The following is a 15,643-nucleotide window of genomic DNA, read 5'->3' as shown; positions in this document are numbered from 1 at the left end:
TAGTACTGACTGTGGTAGTATCTGGTACAGCAGTATGTGTAGTACTGTAGTACTGACTGTGGTAGTATCTGGTATATCATTATGTGTAGTACTGTAGTACTGACTGTGGTAGTATCTGATACAGCGGTATGTGTAGTACTGTAGTACTGACTGTGGTAGTATCTGGTACAACGGTATGTGTCGTACTATAGTACTGACTGTGGTAGTATCTGGTACATCAGTATGTGTAGTACTGTAGTACTGACTGTGGTAGTATCTGGTACAACGGTATGTGTAGTACTGTAGTACTGACTGTGGTAGTATCTGGTACAGCAGTATGTGTAGTACTGTAGTACTGACTGTGGTAGTATCTGGTACATCAGTATGTGTAGTACTGTAGTACTGACTGTGGTAGTATCTGGTACATCAGTATGTGTAGTACTGTAGTACTGACTGTGGTAGTATCTGGTACAGTGGTATTTGTAGTACTGTAGTACTGACTGTGGTAGTATCTGGTACAGCGGTATGTGTAGTACTGTAGTACTGACTGTGGTAGTATCTGGTACAGCGGTATGTGTAGTACTGTAGTACTGACTGTGGTAGTATCTGGTACAGCGGTATGTGTAGTACTGTAGTACTGACTGTGGTAGTATCTGGTACAGCGGTATGTGTAGTACTGTAGTACTGACTGTGGTAGTATCTGGTATAGCGGTATGTGTAGTACTGTAGTACTGACTGTGGTAGTATCTGGTACAGCGGTATGTGTAGTACTGTAGTACTGACTGTGGTAGTATCTGGTACAGCGGTATGTGTAGTACTGTAGTACTGACTGTGGTAGTATCTGGTACAGCGGTATGTGTAGTACTATAGTACTGACTGTGGTAGTATCTGGTACAGCGGTATGTGTAGTACTGTAGTACTGACTGTGGTAGTATCTGGTACAGCAGTATGTGTAGTACTGTAGTACTGACTGTGGTAGTATCTGGTACAGCGGTATGTGTAGTACTGTAGTACTGACTGTGGTAGTATCTGGTACAGCGGTATGTGTAGTACTGTAGTACTGACTGTGGTAGTATCTGGTACAGCGGTATGTGTAGTACTGTAGTACTGACTGTGGTAGTATCTGGTACAGCGGTATGTGTAGTACTGTAGTACTGACTGTGGTAGTATCTGGTACAGCAGAGCTTCAGCTTTGCGTTTCTCTTCATGATAAGCTTGCGTTCGTTCCTCCACCAGCTCCTCCAGGTTGTTGGCGTACTGCTCCATACGGGACAGCAGGTTGTCCAGGATGTTGGTCCTCGACTCCCTGCACACACACACACACACACACACACACACACACACACACACATACTTAAGCTTTTTTTGTAGGTGAGGGACCAAAAGTCTGTTCTTGGCTGTTGGATAATTGACGTTCACTGAGTGTCGGTCAGGACACTGATAACAAAAATCAAAGATTAGAGAAAAAGTCCAAAAACTGAAAACAGATTTGTGTATCAGAACTTTGTTTTTTCTTCTTTCCTCTCCCATTAATCATCTCACGATCCCTCAGATTTATCTGCTGACCCTTTGGAGGGGCCCGACCCCTAGGTTGGGAACCACTGGACTAAACTAGCTAACTGTATATAAAGTAGTGTAAACTAGCTCCACCTCCAGCAGCTACAACAGTAACATGCTGCTCTAACACTGATGCTTCACTATTAATTAAAGCTGCAAGCAGCGTTGAACGGGCCCTCGCGCCTCCGTGCACGTCAGGCCGCAACGCAGTCGAAGGGCTTCTGTGACGGGCATGTAGATGTCTTCAGACCCGGGCTGTTTTCAGACAGTGCAAGAAGGAGATAAACATCACTTCCTTTGTCCACTGTTTTGCCTGCTGCTGGTGCTGCTTCACTGTAGGGGGCGCTATTCAGCCAGTTTGCATCACTGATGGAATATTGTCATGTAGACGTGTTCAGGGCGGGAGAAGTTTGGTGCAGACTGAAGCATTTACAATAAAGTTATAGCAACTTCCTCTGTCATGGTGAAACATCAAATCTCAACGGTGTGAGAATTTTCTGCAGGGTGAGACATGGCTGCCTTGCTCACACCTGTGTCATCAAAATCATGCAAGTTTTGGGCCCATTCACTTGAATTTCAATGAGTGAACTGAAAACTCTTGATGAGTTTGTGTGTAAAACAAAGTAATTTCCTAATTTTCATCAAGTCCATTTTTAGAAAAGTAAAGACTTTTGACCCACATGACCTGGTCAAAGTTTGATTGACATGTGACATTTAGCATATACATATTGATTGTCTCTAAACAAAGAAGAGCTCATTTTAGCCACGGACTGGTTCAGATGTGTGATTTTACCAACAAAGTGAAATTCAAATTTATAGTATTGTTCTATTGTGACAACAGATTTATGTTCTCATCAAAAACAGACAAGATGTCACATGATTTACACGTGTTTCCTATGTATTTTCTTAGTATACAGAAATATATAAAGTACCACAAAGCTTATAATGTGATACAGGAACAGATCGGTGCTGAATACTAGAAAGACTGAACACTAAAAACATTCACAGATCTAAAAGTGTAGGTTCACATCAGAAAGTATTAATGCATGTATCAAATACATGATTTACACACTCTCATCTATGTGAAAGACATACAAAATATAGTCTACAAAGCTGACGTGTTAACACTAGGGGTGCAACGGATCACAAAACTCATGGTATTGCAATATGAGGCATGATACCTTCCGCTTTTCACAACTTTTTTAACAACTTTTTTTCAGCACAGTGTCATAAGTCATGTATCAAAGTTTGAAATCAACAGCATTAACGCCCTTGGAGGAGATAGCGTTTGTTCAGGGGCCAAAACTGAGGCAAAGTCTTATATTGACAGGCTAATTGCGGACTTCCTGTGTGATTTAAGTCAGGGGTATCAGCGTATGATTTGTAGATCTTGATGAGTCAGTTTTAGTTCGATCTCTCTACGACATTCCTACAGGCTGTGGTGGCCATTTCAGTTACATTGGTGGGGCTAGAGAGCACATTTTGGCACTTTTGGGTTTAATTCTTACATTTTATCAAATTGTTCACCAGACCTGATGTGCGTGCCAAATTTGGTGAGTTTTTGAGCATGTTTAGGGGGTCAAATTTAGATCTGATGTCCCATAATAATAAAGAAACAAACACACGAAATACAATAGTGCCTTCACACCTTCAGTTCTCAGACCCTAATAATATATCAGTCAGACGGACCAAACCACTAATTTTACTGCAATACTTTAACGACATCAAGCTCATAATACTTATGTACTTTTACTGTAGTAGGATTCCAGCTTCAGACAGCCCTCTTCTTGTAACTTACTTGTTCTGTTTGCGCAGCAGCAGACAGATGTGGTTGAACTCGGGTCTCTCTGTGGGCTCTTCGGCCCAGCATCGCTGCATCAGCTGACCCAGTTCAGGACTGTGACTCTGCGGGTCGATGGTCGGCCTCAGGCATGGCCACTCACCCAGAATCACCCGGTCCACGATCTCTGCACAGGGACGATAGGGTCGAGTCAGAATTCAGAGAAGAGTCATTACAGGCAACATTTAGCAGCCTGATTCTTACGTATGAGAGAATGAAGTTTGGTTATTGTAAAACAGGATTTAACAGATTCAACCTGGTCTCCTACAAACTTTATTTGCATCTATTCTGCATTATGATTTATGTATTTATTAACTCAGGAGCACCTCAGGGTTGAGGGAGCTCAAGTTTTCAGATGATACTGTCAGATGTCATAATGTGACCTAAATTCCTTGTGATAACCAGCAGTCGTACAGTCTGAGAGGGGAGATCGTCACCAAATACGCAACCGAAAATAGATGAACGAGGTGAAAATTAGAGGAAAAAGGAGCAAATATGGACTGAAGAGGAGAAACTTTTTCTGTTGGATCAAACTGCCAAAAGAAAAAGATACTGAAAAAAACATCTTAATTATCAACTAGTCTGAAATAACAGAGAATAATAATAAGATGTTACCTTGTGAAGTGTTTTGTTGTTTCATTTGCTAAGAACATGTGCACAAAAACAGACTAATTAATTCCTCAGACACTTTGACTCTGTTTAAGAATAAAACTATATTTATAAATATTTCTCAAGGATTGAAAGCTTCAATCTGCAGGAAACAATCTGAATGTTGGTTTCGACTCACAGCATCTGAAACCTGCTTTCTGTTGAGTTTTAACCCACTTTATGCAGTAATTGGGTTTGAACTTCTCTCTCTAGCTCTCTTTTTTCATTCTTCACAAAACTACTTCTGTCACTTGCGCTGCTTCTTGTCGTTCTTTTCATTGACAGGTCTAACAAGTGGTGCAGCCGGCAGCATAAAGATATGCAGATGGAGGATTGAGGGCCTGTCAACTGGGACTGGAAATTAGATGGAAATGAGGCTCGTGCACATGTGCCGAGTTTCATAATGAAACAGAACCATGTGTATTAGTTGTAGTTTTTCCTGCTGCAATCAGGACTCTAAATCCTGCAGAATATATTTGTGTCTTACAACGTGTCTGCAGGGGATCTTTAAACTTGTGAAAATCACGTTTCTCTGTAGAAACAACCATAAAGAAAACATTTTGTCATGCAGCCGGACAAAGACCCCAAATTAAATGAATGCTTCTTAACCTATAAAAAGGTCTCACCACAGAGTCAATTCAGTAGCTGCTGTGTAGCTTTCAATCAACTTCCTCAGCAGTAAGCAGATGGAGTTGGCTCAGTTGTCACAGGATGAACTTTCAATCTTGATATTAATGCTGAGTTTTACTTGAAGGCCAAAATTCCTAGAAACACACTTCATCTGTAACTCTGCTCCCCCTCCTTCTGTCCTCTGTGGTTTGGAAACAGAAACTTTTCCACGTTGACTGTAAACTTTCTCAGCAACAACAGTGATTAACAGTAGACGCCACACTACAATTGAAATTCGAGCATGAGCCGGTTTTAAATAAATGAGGCCTCATCAGACGGCAGGCTGACAGCTCTGTGGCTGTTTTCGCGGTTTAAGCCTGTAGTTGGACAGAAAGACTGCTGAGTGATCGAAGCCTCGTCCAGCTGGCTGAGCGTCACTGCTGGCAACAGGTCACAGTTTCTTTTTCACCTTCTCCATCACACAGTCACTCTCTCTTCTCGCTTATTTTCCTTCTCCTCCTCCTCCTCCATCAGGGTGTAAATCGCTGGTTTCAGTCATGTCATGCTCCGTTTCTAATTCCTCTCATTCAGTCCTCGTCACGACTCAGATTAAATCGCTCCAAATCCCTCCATCCGCCACCGCCAACCTGTCTGGCTGCTTCCTGCTTCCCCGATCGATGACTAAACACAGCTGCAGTTCCCAATCAGCTCGATTACACATATAACATTATTCATTTACATGTGAAAAAGTACACCGATCAACTAAAGCATTAAAACCACTGACATGCGAAGTGAATAACATTGATTATCTCATTAAAATGGCACCTGTCAAGGGGTGGGATATATTAGGCAGCAAGTGAACAGTCAGTTCTTGAAATTGATGTGTTGGAAGCAGGAAAAATGGGCAAATGTAAGGATCTGAGAGACTTTGACAAGAGCCAGACTGTGATGGCTAGACGACTGGGTCAGAGCATCTCCACAACAGCAGGTCTTTTGGGGAACTTCCTGGTATGCAGTGGTGAAAGTGAAGGTGAAAGTGTTCCAAGGAAGGACAATCGGTGAACCTGCGACAGGGTCATGGGCGCCTAAGGCTCATTGATGCACGTGGGAAGCGAAGGCTAGCCCATCTTGTCCGACCCCTCAGAAGAGCTACTGTATGACAGGTTGATGTAAAAGTTAATGCTGGCCATAATAACCAGGTGTCAGAACACACAGTGCATCACAGCTGCGTATGAAGCTGGGTAGCTGCAGACCGGTCAGAGTGCCCATGCTGACCACTGTCCACCACCAAAAGCACCTACAATGGGCACATGAGTGTCAGAACTGAACCTTGGAGTGATGGAAGAAGGTGGCCTGGTCTGATGAATCACGTTTTCTTTTACATCATGTGGACAGCCGGGTGCATGTGCATCGTTTAACCGAAGAGATGGAACCGAGATGCACTATGGGAAGAAGGCAAGCCAGCAGAGGTAGTGTGACACTCTGAGCAATGTCCTGCTGGGAAACCTTTGACATGTACCACCTACCTACACTAAGTACATCCCTTCATGGCAACGCTATTCCCTGACGGCAGTGGCCTCTTTCAGCAGGATAACGCTCCCTGCCACACTGCAAAACGTGTTCAGGAATGGTTTGAGGAACATGACAAAGAGTTCAAGGTGTTGCTTTGGCCTCCAAATTCCCCAGATCTGAATCCAATCGAGCATCTGTGGGATGTGCTGGAAAAACAAGTCCGATCCATGGAGGCTCCACCTCGCAACTTACAGGACTTAAAGGATCTGCTGCTAACGTCTTGGTGCCAGAGACCAGAGGACTCCTTCAGAAGTGTTGTGGAGTCCTGCATCGATGGGTCAGAGCTGTTTTGATGACACAAGAGGAACCTACGCAATACTAGGCAGGTGGTTTTAATGTTATGGCTGATCGGTGTATGCTAGAGGTAGACTGCATGTGGGGATCTAGCCGAGTAAAAACGGTTTCCAATTAACCTTTACATACTGTTCATATTCTGACCACATACTTAGTAAAACTTCTTAACCACAAATCTATTTTTCATTCATAAATACCTCATCAGACACTAATAAATGGGTGATTAATCCTTAATGAAGCTTTCAGACAGCTAAGAGAGTGTTTTCCTGAACAGTATGTAAGAGTTAATGAGCTGCTGCTACAATCAGGTGATCAGGACAGACACACGGACAAAATTCTACCTTAATTAAACAAGAAAGACAAGAAAATCAAAGGCTACTTGATGCTACATCAGCAGAATAAGCCCTGATGAAGCCCCGAAGCTGCTGGAACACGTTCCTGATTTGATCCGATCTGACTTCTTGCTTGTTTTCTGACTCAAAACCTCTTCAGACCGCTTGTTTTTCTGGACAAAAACCCTGAACTGCGGCAGGTAAACTGCTTTTTCTTCTTGTGTTCTTAGAGATACTTATTAGAGAGTCATAGTCTGGTAATCTGTAGTACAAGCTCCAAACTTTCATTCCAAAAAACATCATTGTAAACCCGACTTTACCTCAGATTTTAACCTCAACTGAAGGCCTTTTGCCCAAAATGCAGCCAAACTAAAACAGAAAAATTGGGAATGTCAACTTTCCAGGATGATTTGTGACTGCGGTTTGGCCCTTTGAGCTTTTTTATCAAATTTTTCACATTTGAGAATGTTTACAGTGGAACAAATGTGTTATCAGTATGTGGCTACCAAAGTAGCAGCATAAAAAACCCCAAAACATGTGTCTTTCTGGATTCTGTCTGCTCAGACCACATTTTTCTAAACAGTATTTTTATTTTTTATCATAAAGCCTCAGAATGAAACGTGCTGGTAAGATGAGGAGTCTTAATTAATTGATTTGTTGATTGCTGTTAATAAACTGTACTCCAGACAGACAGAGTTTAAATCGTTTCTGTTTGGACCTCAATAAACAAATGAAGAAGAAGTTTCATAATCTGAAAACAATGCTGCAAAAGCATCTCAGGTAGGTAAAGTTCATCAGTTAGTTTCTCTAATGATCTCTGTCTCTTCCTCTCTGGATGTAGTTGAATCCTTCTGTCAAAAAGCAGCTGCAAAAGTAAAGTGTGAAGAAAACAAGCACTGACATGGAAGGATTGAAAAGAAACGTATCAATGCAAAATAACTGGAAACAAAGTGGTGCAAAGAAAGAAAATTACTGGAAATGAAACAAAAGAGCCCAAAATGTTTTGTTGACCTTGTGAAGTATCTCTTCATGCATCCGTGTCCTGATAATTATCCACATCCAGTCTTATTTTGTTGCTTTTAATTTTTTTTTCTTACTGACTTAGATTTTTAGGTTAAAATAAGAATAATTTTAGAATAAATAGCAATAAATTCTCATCTCAGCTGCTTGTCTGAAGAAGCTCAGCTGGAATGTAAATAAAAATCAAATATATTATTTTGTTTCCTTCCCCAAGTATCCTGACACTCCGTATGTATTCTGTTTCCTACCTTTAGGACTGAGCGGGTCTCCCTCCAGGTAGAAGGCTCCTCGGCGCAGCGCCACCTCCTGGAGGATGATGCCGAAGCTGTAGACGTCTCCTTTCTGAGTTCCCTGAAGAGGAGGCGAGTCCATCCTGAGCAGCTCCGGAGCCATCCACAACCTCTCTGCAGGGTGGAGGAGGACAAGTAACAGGTTGGCAAGATGACATGACATTTTAGGAGTCTTGCTGTTCTTTTACAGTTTCTGGGGAATATATTCTAGTGCTGAATTTACTTATTCGTTGATCAGATGGTTCCTGATTTACATAAAAATTTTGCCAATATTAGACTGTATTTCACCAGGCAGAGGTCTTGTTTGGTTGCTTATGTTTAGGCAAAACGAAAAACTAGCTTTTGTTAAATAAAAAATGGTTACATAGAAAATGATACCTGGTTCGAGATGATGAGAATGTGAGCCCTGAAATTTACAAATGATAGACCGCTATTATAATAAAATGGATAAAAGGTTGAACATGCGACTCACGGGCGTAGTAGGCGTGAGCGTCTTTGCCTGAGTCGTTCACAGATCGAAAGCTGCACAAACCGTAGTCTGTGATCTTCAGGACGAAGCGGTTGTCGACGACACAGTTTGACGACTTGAGTTTACCGTGAGAGAAGATGACGCTGTTGTGGAGGAACACCATTCCCTGCAGAGAGAAGAAGAAGAAGATCAGGACTAAACACGTATGATGTGATATTCCAGGACACCACTGGAGACACATTAAATATCTGCACTGATAATAAACAGTGAAGAAGAATGTAGGAACTGATAAAATACAAAATATAAATATAAGTAAGAAAATCACCTTGACGATGTCATTGATGAGAGAATATTTGAACATCCAGTCCAGAGTGATGCTGTCGTTCTCCAAGATGTCCTGAAGACACAAAATACAGACTGTAAACAAGACAGACAGGCAGACAGACAGACAGACAGACAGACAGACAGGCAGACAGGCAGACAGACAGACAGACAGACAGGCAGACAGGCAGACAGACAGACAGACAGACAGGCGGACAGACAGACAGACAGACAGGCAGACAGACAGACAGACAGACAGACAGGCAGACAGACAGACAGACAGGTGGACAGACAGGCAGACAGACAGACAGACAGACAGACAGGTGGACAGACAGACAGACAGACAGGCAGACAGACAGACAGACAGACAGACAGACGGACAGACGGACAGACAGACAGACAGACAGACAGACAGACAGACAGGCAGACAGACAGACAGACAGACAGACAGGTGGACAGACAGACAGACAGACAGGTGGACAGACAGACAGATAGACGGACAGACAGGTGGACAGACAGGTGGACAGACAGGCAGGCAGACAGGCAGACAGACAGACAGACAGACAGACAGACAGGCAGACAGACAGACAGGTGGACAGACAGACAGGCAGACAGACAGACAGACAGACAGACAGACAGACAGACAGGCAGACAGACAGACAGGCAGACCTGCAGACTTCCTCTTGGACAGTACTCTGTGATGACGCAGATGTTCGGAGGGTCGATGCAGGAGCCGATGAATCTGGTCAGATGTTCGTTCTGAACGTCTCTCATCTACACAAACAAAGGAACATTTTTAACACTTAAAACCTTCCAATACTCACTTTACAGTGAACGTGTTTCCATCCACCTGATTTTATGCACATTTTCAATCTAAATAAAATCTGAACGGCGGTGACGTCATGTTCAAAGCAGACGACTCGACACAGTATCGACCTCTTAAACGGGAAAATATCATATCGCTATGTGATTAATCGTTATAAATATAAATAAAATGCGATACCAAGAAATCCCCAACAGATGTCGACATTTCGACTATCAAATACTTTGAAACAGTGAACCATTTCCTAGACTATTGTTTCATAATGATTCAGTGCTTCAGAGAGCTTAATTTCCCTCTCACTACAGAGTTCTCACTGCAAAGTTGCTTGGATAAAAAGCAAACGTAAACAGATTTAGTGAATAAATGATGACGTTCATGAATCATGTGACTTAAACATCACTGTAGAGATGAAAACATCAGATCTTTGTGGCGCAATGAGGAGACGTTCCACAAATTAATACATTAATACATTCTGCAACGGTTTAATGGTGTGTGAGTGGATTGAAATGCAGCGTAATTTGCATTTTCCTTTGCTGATTTTCTGGAAATTCTGTTAAAATTTGCACAAAATTGAGAAGGAAACTTGATTAGTGAGATTAAAAGTCTGAAGTCCTGCTAGCTAGCGTCCCCTAGAGGCTGCTGTATTCATTATAACCACTATATGCAAACAACATCCTGATGATTTATCTACTTTTAGAGTCTTTGCAGTAATGGAGCTAAAATGTCATTAAAATCTGAGGGTTTCATCCTCTGAGGAGCAAAGAATGTGTTCAGTAAATTTCATGGAAATCTGCCTGTTAAATTTGGAGTTTTGTCCTGACGAAGGCACAAGATGAAAGGTCAGGAAGGCCGTCAAAGACATCATGATTTATCCTCCAGGGAGCATAAATTAACTTAACTTTGGACTAAAATGTTTCACAGACAAGCAGACCAACATTATTTACCTGGACTGTTTTTCAAATAAAACTCTGGGAGCAAACAGTTTGTTCTGAATCACTGATTGGAGGTTAAATGATCCCACAGAAAGGTTTTTAATTGCCAGTTTGGCATTTAGGAGCTGTGACATTTCTGCATCGGTCTGCATGAAAAAATATACACAAGAATCATTTCTGATCTCCAAATGATTGAATATTTCAGCTACTAGACCACGTTAATGTTGTATTTCAGTTTGTTTTGCTAGTTTTTCGCAGCTGTATCAAGTGGAGGAATCATCTTTTATACAACAATTTCTTAAAGTATCTTTCTCGTCTCTCTTTCTATCATGTTTCTTTTTATAATCAGATCATGTGACTCTGATCGTTCCTCCTCTCATGTGATTGCTTTTCATTTTTTTTGAAGAATTGAAGCTTGTTTTTGCTTGAAACAAAAAGTTTCTCACTCACGTGTTTGAGTTCAAACAGGACCTTCCTGTTCAGCTCGATGCGTTTGGTGTTGGAGTATTTGATGGCAACGATGTTTCCCTGGAAGAACACAACACAAGAAAACTAAATCCTGATCCTGGTCTCAGCTTCGACCCAAAATCCTGATCCAGGATCTTCTCTGTCTCATCTTCATGTTTACATTTTCATAAAAGGTTGAACTTGTGTGTATTACCACATGCTTTTGTTTAATTTTCTTCATGACGACAATAAAAATAAGTTTAAAAAAAGTCTTGCATTTAAACTCCTACTTAAGTAAAAGTACAGAAGTATTATAAAGTATCAGCAGTAAAAGTACTCGCTCTGCTGTGACGGATATATGATTCTATATGACACTAGTTTAGTCCAGTGGTTCCCAACCTAGGGGTCGGCCCCCCTCCAAAGGGTCAGCAGATAAATCTGAGGGGTCATGAGATGATTAATGGGAGAGGAAAGAAGAAAAAACAGATACACAAATCTGTTTTCAGTTTTTTTGCTTTGTGTTGTTAACAAGAAATCACTCTTTGGTGATATTAATAATCATAACATCATCTTGTTGTTTCCATACTGTGAGTTTGATCTTAATCTCGGTCTTTTCTGTACACACAACATCTATTTCCTGTCTGTCCGTCCTATTTCCTGTGGTTTCTTCCATTTTTGGAGAGTTTGTCTTCATCTGTATCGAGAGTCTAACAATAGAAGAAGTTGTGTTGCTCTGCAGATTGTGCAGATTTGTGATATTAAACTATGCAAATAAAAGCTGACTTGAAATTGACTAAACTACTTCTAAGACACAACTTTTTTTGTGATGGGTCACCAGCCAAAAACATTGGGAACAATTGGTTTAATCTTTATCAATGCATTGTATTTTATAAGCTTGTCATATTTTTTTTTGTAAAATCTTAAGTAAAAAGTACAATATTTTAGAGCTGCAACAATGAAAGAAAATTAATCTGCAACTATTTTTTTAATTGAACAATTGTTTTTTAAGGAAAAATGCCAAAAATGTGGTGGTTGAAGCTTATAAAATGAGAGGATTTGAAGATTTATGTGTCATATATGAAACTGATATATATATATATAGCAGTTGGATATCGTTCTGGTGATGCAAGACATTTGCCTTCTCGCTCTAAGACATAACGGACATTTTTCACTCTTTTCTGACATTTTATTTAAATTATTGTTAGTTCCAGCTCTTCAATATTTCCCTGTGAAATGTAGCGGAGTAGACGTATAAAGAAGCATTAAAAGGAAATACTGAAGTGCAAGTAGAGTACTTGAGTAAATGTAATCTGTTACTTTCCATCACTGGAAACAGAGGAGAGAAATCTATAATTACAGCTGTAGTCCTCTACTTTCTGTCTGACTCATCATCACCACAAACTAACTGCAAACGGCAAACTGACCTTGTAGTATCCAGTCTTTGCAAAAACTTGCAGGTTTCCGTCTCCGGTCATCAGGGAGCCGTAGTTAGAGCCTCTCTGGAGACAGACACAGGATCAGAGTGAGTGTGTGGCTGCTGACAAAGTGTTTCATTTCACAGCGAACAAAAGACACGATTACATGATTACATAAGGAAACAAGGACAATAACAGACAGGAAGTGTGTGTCTGTGTGTGTGTGTGTGTGTGTGTGTGTGTGTGTGTGTGTGTGTGTGTGTGTGCTGACCAGTGACAGTGTGATCCTGCTGCCGCTCCGCAGCACCTTGTCCAGGTTACTCATGTGGATGTCTTCCCAGGAAACCCTCCAGAGCTGAGCCACCAGCTCCTTCTCCAGTTTCATCCTCCTGCAGGAGACAGAAACCAGTTAAACACCAGCAGCGTCTCTGCTGCACAAACAACCACATTTATCATATAAAATGAAGCAAACACTGCTTCTATAAGTCGGTGAGAAACGTGTCGAGTTTGTTGGACCGGTTGAGCTTAAAAAGATGAAACTTGTGTGAAATAAAATGTAATCAAACATATAAACCAGTCACTTTTTCTTGTTTTAACAACATGTGGAAGTTTCTTGTTATAGCAACATATCATAATAATTAATAGTTATAATGAGACAAGTGTTTGTGATAAGTTATGTTAATTTTGTCATAATAAGATAAAGTAATGTGTTTTTTAAAAAACAGAATAATTTAGTATCTAATAATAATAATAACGAGAAAATATCTCAGAATTACGTAAAAAATATCTTATAACGTGAAAAGTTTTGTGTTTAAACAAAAGAAGTTTCTTGAAGTTTATAATAAGAAACTGAGCAAATATTTCTGTAACTGTGGCAACAATATGCTGCTGTATAACATTTATTAGCAGTATGTTAACATTTAATACATGTTATAACACACTATAATATAGTTAGCAGATATATTTTAAGTCTTTATAAATGTTTAGTATTTGTCAGTAATTATAATATTTTATTTTATTACAACTGTGTTTTACTATAATATATATTATCTGTTTATACAGCAGCAAACACTTCTGTGTGTCCACAACAGGAGTTATATTTGTTGACAAATATGTTAATTATCACTTATATTTGCTTACAAATAAAGCTTCAACTAATGATTATTAATTGATTAGTCTGAGTTTCCCACAGCTTAAGGACATGTATGTAAAATTTGACCAACAGTCAAAAACACAAATATATTTGGTTTATTTTCATGTATGAAACATAAAAGCTGCAAATCTTCAAATCTGAGAAGTTGGAACCGGAGAAGTTTTGGCATTTTTGCTTGAAAAATGACTATAAAATGTTAATTATTCAATTATCAAAATAGTTGCTGATTAACTTTCTGTCAATCAACTAATCATTGCAGCTCTACAGTGTTATAAACCAGTTATAAACCAGTTATAAACCAGTTATTAACTGTTTATAAACGGCATGTAAAGGGTAAATATGGGGACTTATAGTAAAGTTTTACCCAAAACTCTCACTGGATTGTCTATATAGTTTTTTATTTGAGCTCACCTGTAGACGAAGATGGTGATGGTGAGGGTCATGGTGAAGATGAAGAAGACCACAATGGAGACCATCTGGTGGATGGTGATCGTTTCTGACAGAAGGAGAGAGAGACTGTTTAATGGCTGTTTAATAACTGAATTTCAACTGTGGATGAATATTAATGTTTATTAGATGTGCACATAAGAATCGCGATTCCGCCGATTCAGAATCGATTCACATTTTTCAGTCTTGCCTCGACGCTGTTTTCTATTTTTTCCTGACATGAATTAGCTGCTAAATCCCATAGATGGCGCAATGACGCCGCCCTGGACCCAAATCCAGGGGCAAGAAGGAAGTGAAGTGTGTGTCATGGAGAGGACGCGAGCAATGGAGTACCTGACAGAAAACTAATACAACCTGGTCCATCGGCTATGAAGGCGATCATTTGGACATATTTTTGATTTTCTTATCTCGAAGGGAAGAAGGAGCTTAATGCTGTTATCAGGCGTTGCAACGCACCTCCGCAGGTTTGTGCCATTGTGGGCTTATTTATTTGTAACCGCTGTGAAACAGTCAGAAAATAATGTTTTATTGATCTGATTCATCAGCTTCCTCACTAACGTTAGCAGAGCTCCCTCTCCTCATTCACTCTCTAGCTCGCCTAGCCTGTTAGCTAGTTAGCCTATAATAATCACTCACTAATAGTGATCAATTATATTGTTTGCACTTTGCAGCTAAATGTAGCAGGCAGCTGTTGTTTGTTTGGTTTTGTGAACTGAAGGAGGAATTTAAGTAATTTGAGGTTTTATTATTAACGGTTTATCTTTGCAATCATTTTTATTTTTGTATTAAGTGTTAATTTGACCCTTTGTCTCAGAGCAGTTTGGTTTCCTGTTGACCTATAAAAGTGTCTTCTGCAGTCAGATGGAAAGAGTCACTCAAAACATCAATCTAGAATCAAATCTATGAATGTATTGAATTGAGAACTGATTTTGAAACGCAAATCGATTGTGAATCGAATGGTGAGATTTCCTGAATCGTGCACCCCTAATGTTTATGTACAGTTTCGGGGGAGACGGAAGGAACGTCAGAGTCAACAAAACACTACTGAAGTAAAATTAAATGACTAATTTCAACACTGTGTTCAACCTGCTCCGTCCCCAGTAATGCGTGCGTGACAAAAGCAGCTTCAGTGCAACATAAACGATTGTGAGTAAGTTTATTACACATCAAACTGTGCAAGACGCCTGTAATAACATCTTGATATCAGTGTGAAGCTGTCAGATTGTGAGATGTGTGATGAGTCGTAGAGCTACGATGTAAATAGAGAAAAGTAAATGAGAGCAGAGACACGTCTGGCTGCTCAGTGTATTCTGTGTCATTTCAGTGTTTTATGATTGGTTGGTTTGTGGATGTGGGTCGTAGCAGATCTCTCAGTGAGATCTAGGACACTGTCTTTGGATTGACAAACAAAGATTTCACCACGTTTCTCTCAACTTTGATCTCAGACAGCCCAGAATCACGCATCCTTAAAGTAAAGCTGATTGGTCGATGCACT

The 15,643-nt window shown here is 40.3% G+C and overlaps 1 protein-coding gene across 2 annotated transcripts in view; it reads right to left on the bottom strand.

Moving 5' to 3' along the window:
• LOC137190752 (atrial natriuretic peptide receptor 1-like) overlaps positions 1-15,643 on the bottom strand; it is a 124,070-nt gene that overhangs the window by 9,687 nt on the left and 98,740 nt on the right. For both annotated transcript variants that reach the window (XR_010930280.1, XM_067600367.1), the window contains exons 8-17: positions 14,113-14,197; positions 12,820-12,937; positions 12,558-12,632; positions 11,137-11,214; positions 9,601-9,705; positions 8,936-9,007; positions 8,614-8,776; positions 8,100-8,255; positions 3,335-3,503; positions 1,139-1,285 (exon numbers count right to left, since the gene is read on the bottom strand). Coding sequence is in view for 1 of the 2 variants with exons in the window: in XM_067600367.1 (XP_067456468.1) it covers positions 1,139-1,285; positions 3,335-3,503; positions 8,100-8,255; positions 8,614-8,776; positions 8,936-9,007; positions 9,601-9,705; positions 11,137-11,214; positions 12,558-12,632; positions 12,820-12,937; positions 14,113-14,197 (1,168 nt within the window). In the remaining variant the exon portion in view is untranslated. The remainder of the gene's footprint in view (positions 1-1,138; positions 1,286-3,334; positions 3,504-8,099; positions 8,256-8,613; positions 8,777-8,935; positions 9,008-9,600; positions 9,706-11,136; positions 11,215-12,557; positions 12,633-12,819; positions 12,938-14,112; positions 14,198-15,643) is intronic.

The sequence above is a fragment of the Thunnus thynnus genome, chromosome 10, assembly GCF_963924715.1.
Source record: "Thunnus thynnus chromosome 10, fThuThy2.1, whole genome shotgun sequence".
NCBI lineage: Eukaryota > Metazoa > Chordata > Actinopteri > Scombriformes > Scombridae > Thunnus > Thunnus thynnus.
Note: the sequence above shows the minus strand (reverse complement) of the source record. Positions and strands in the feature narration are given on the sequence as shown.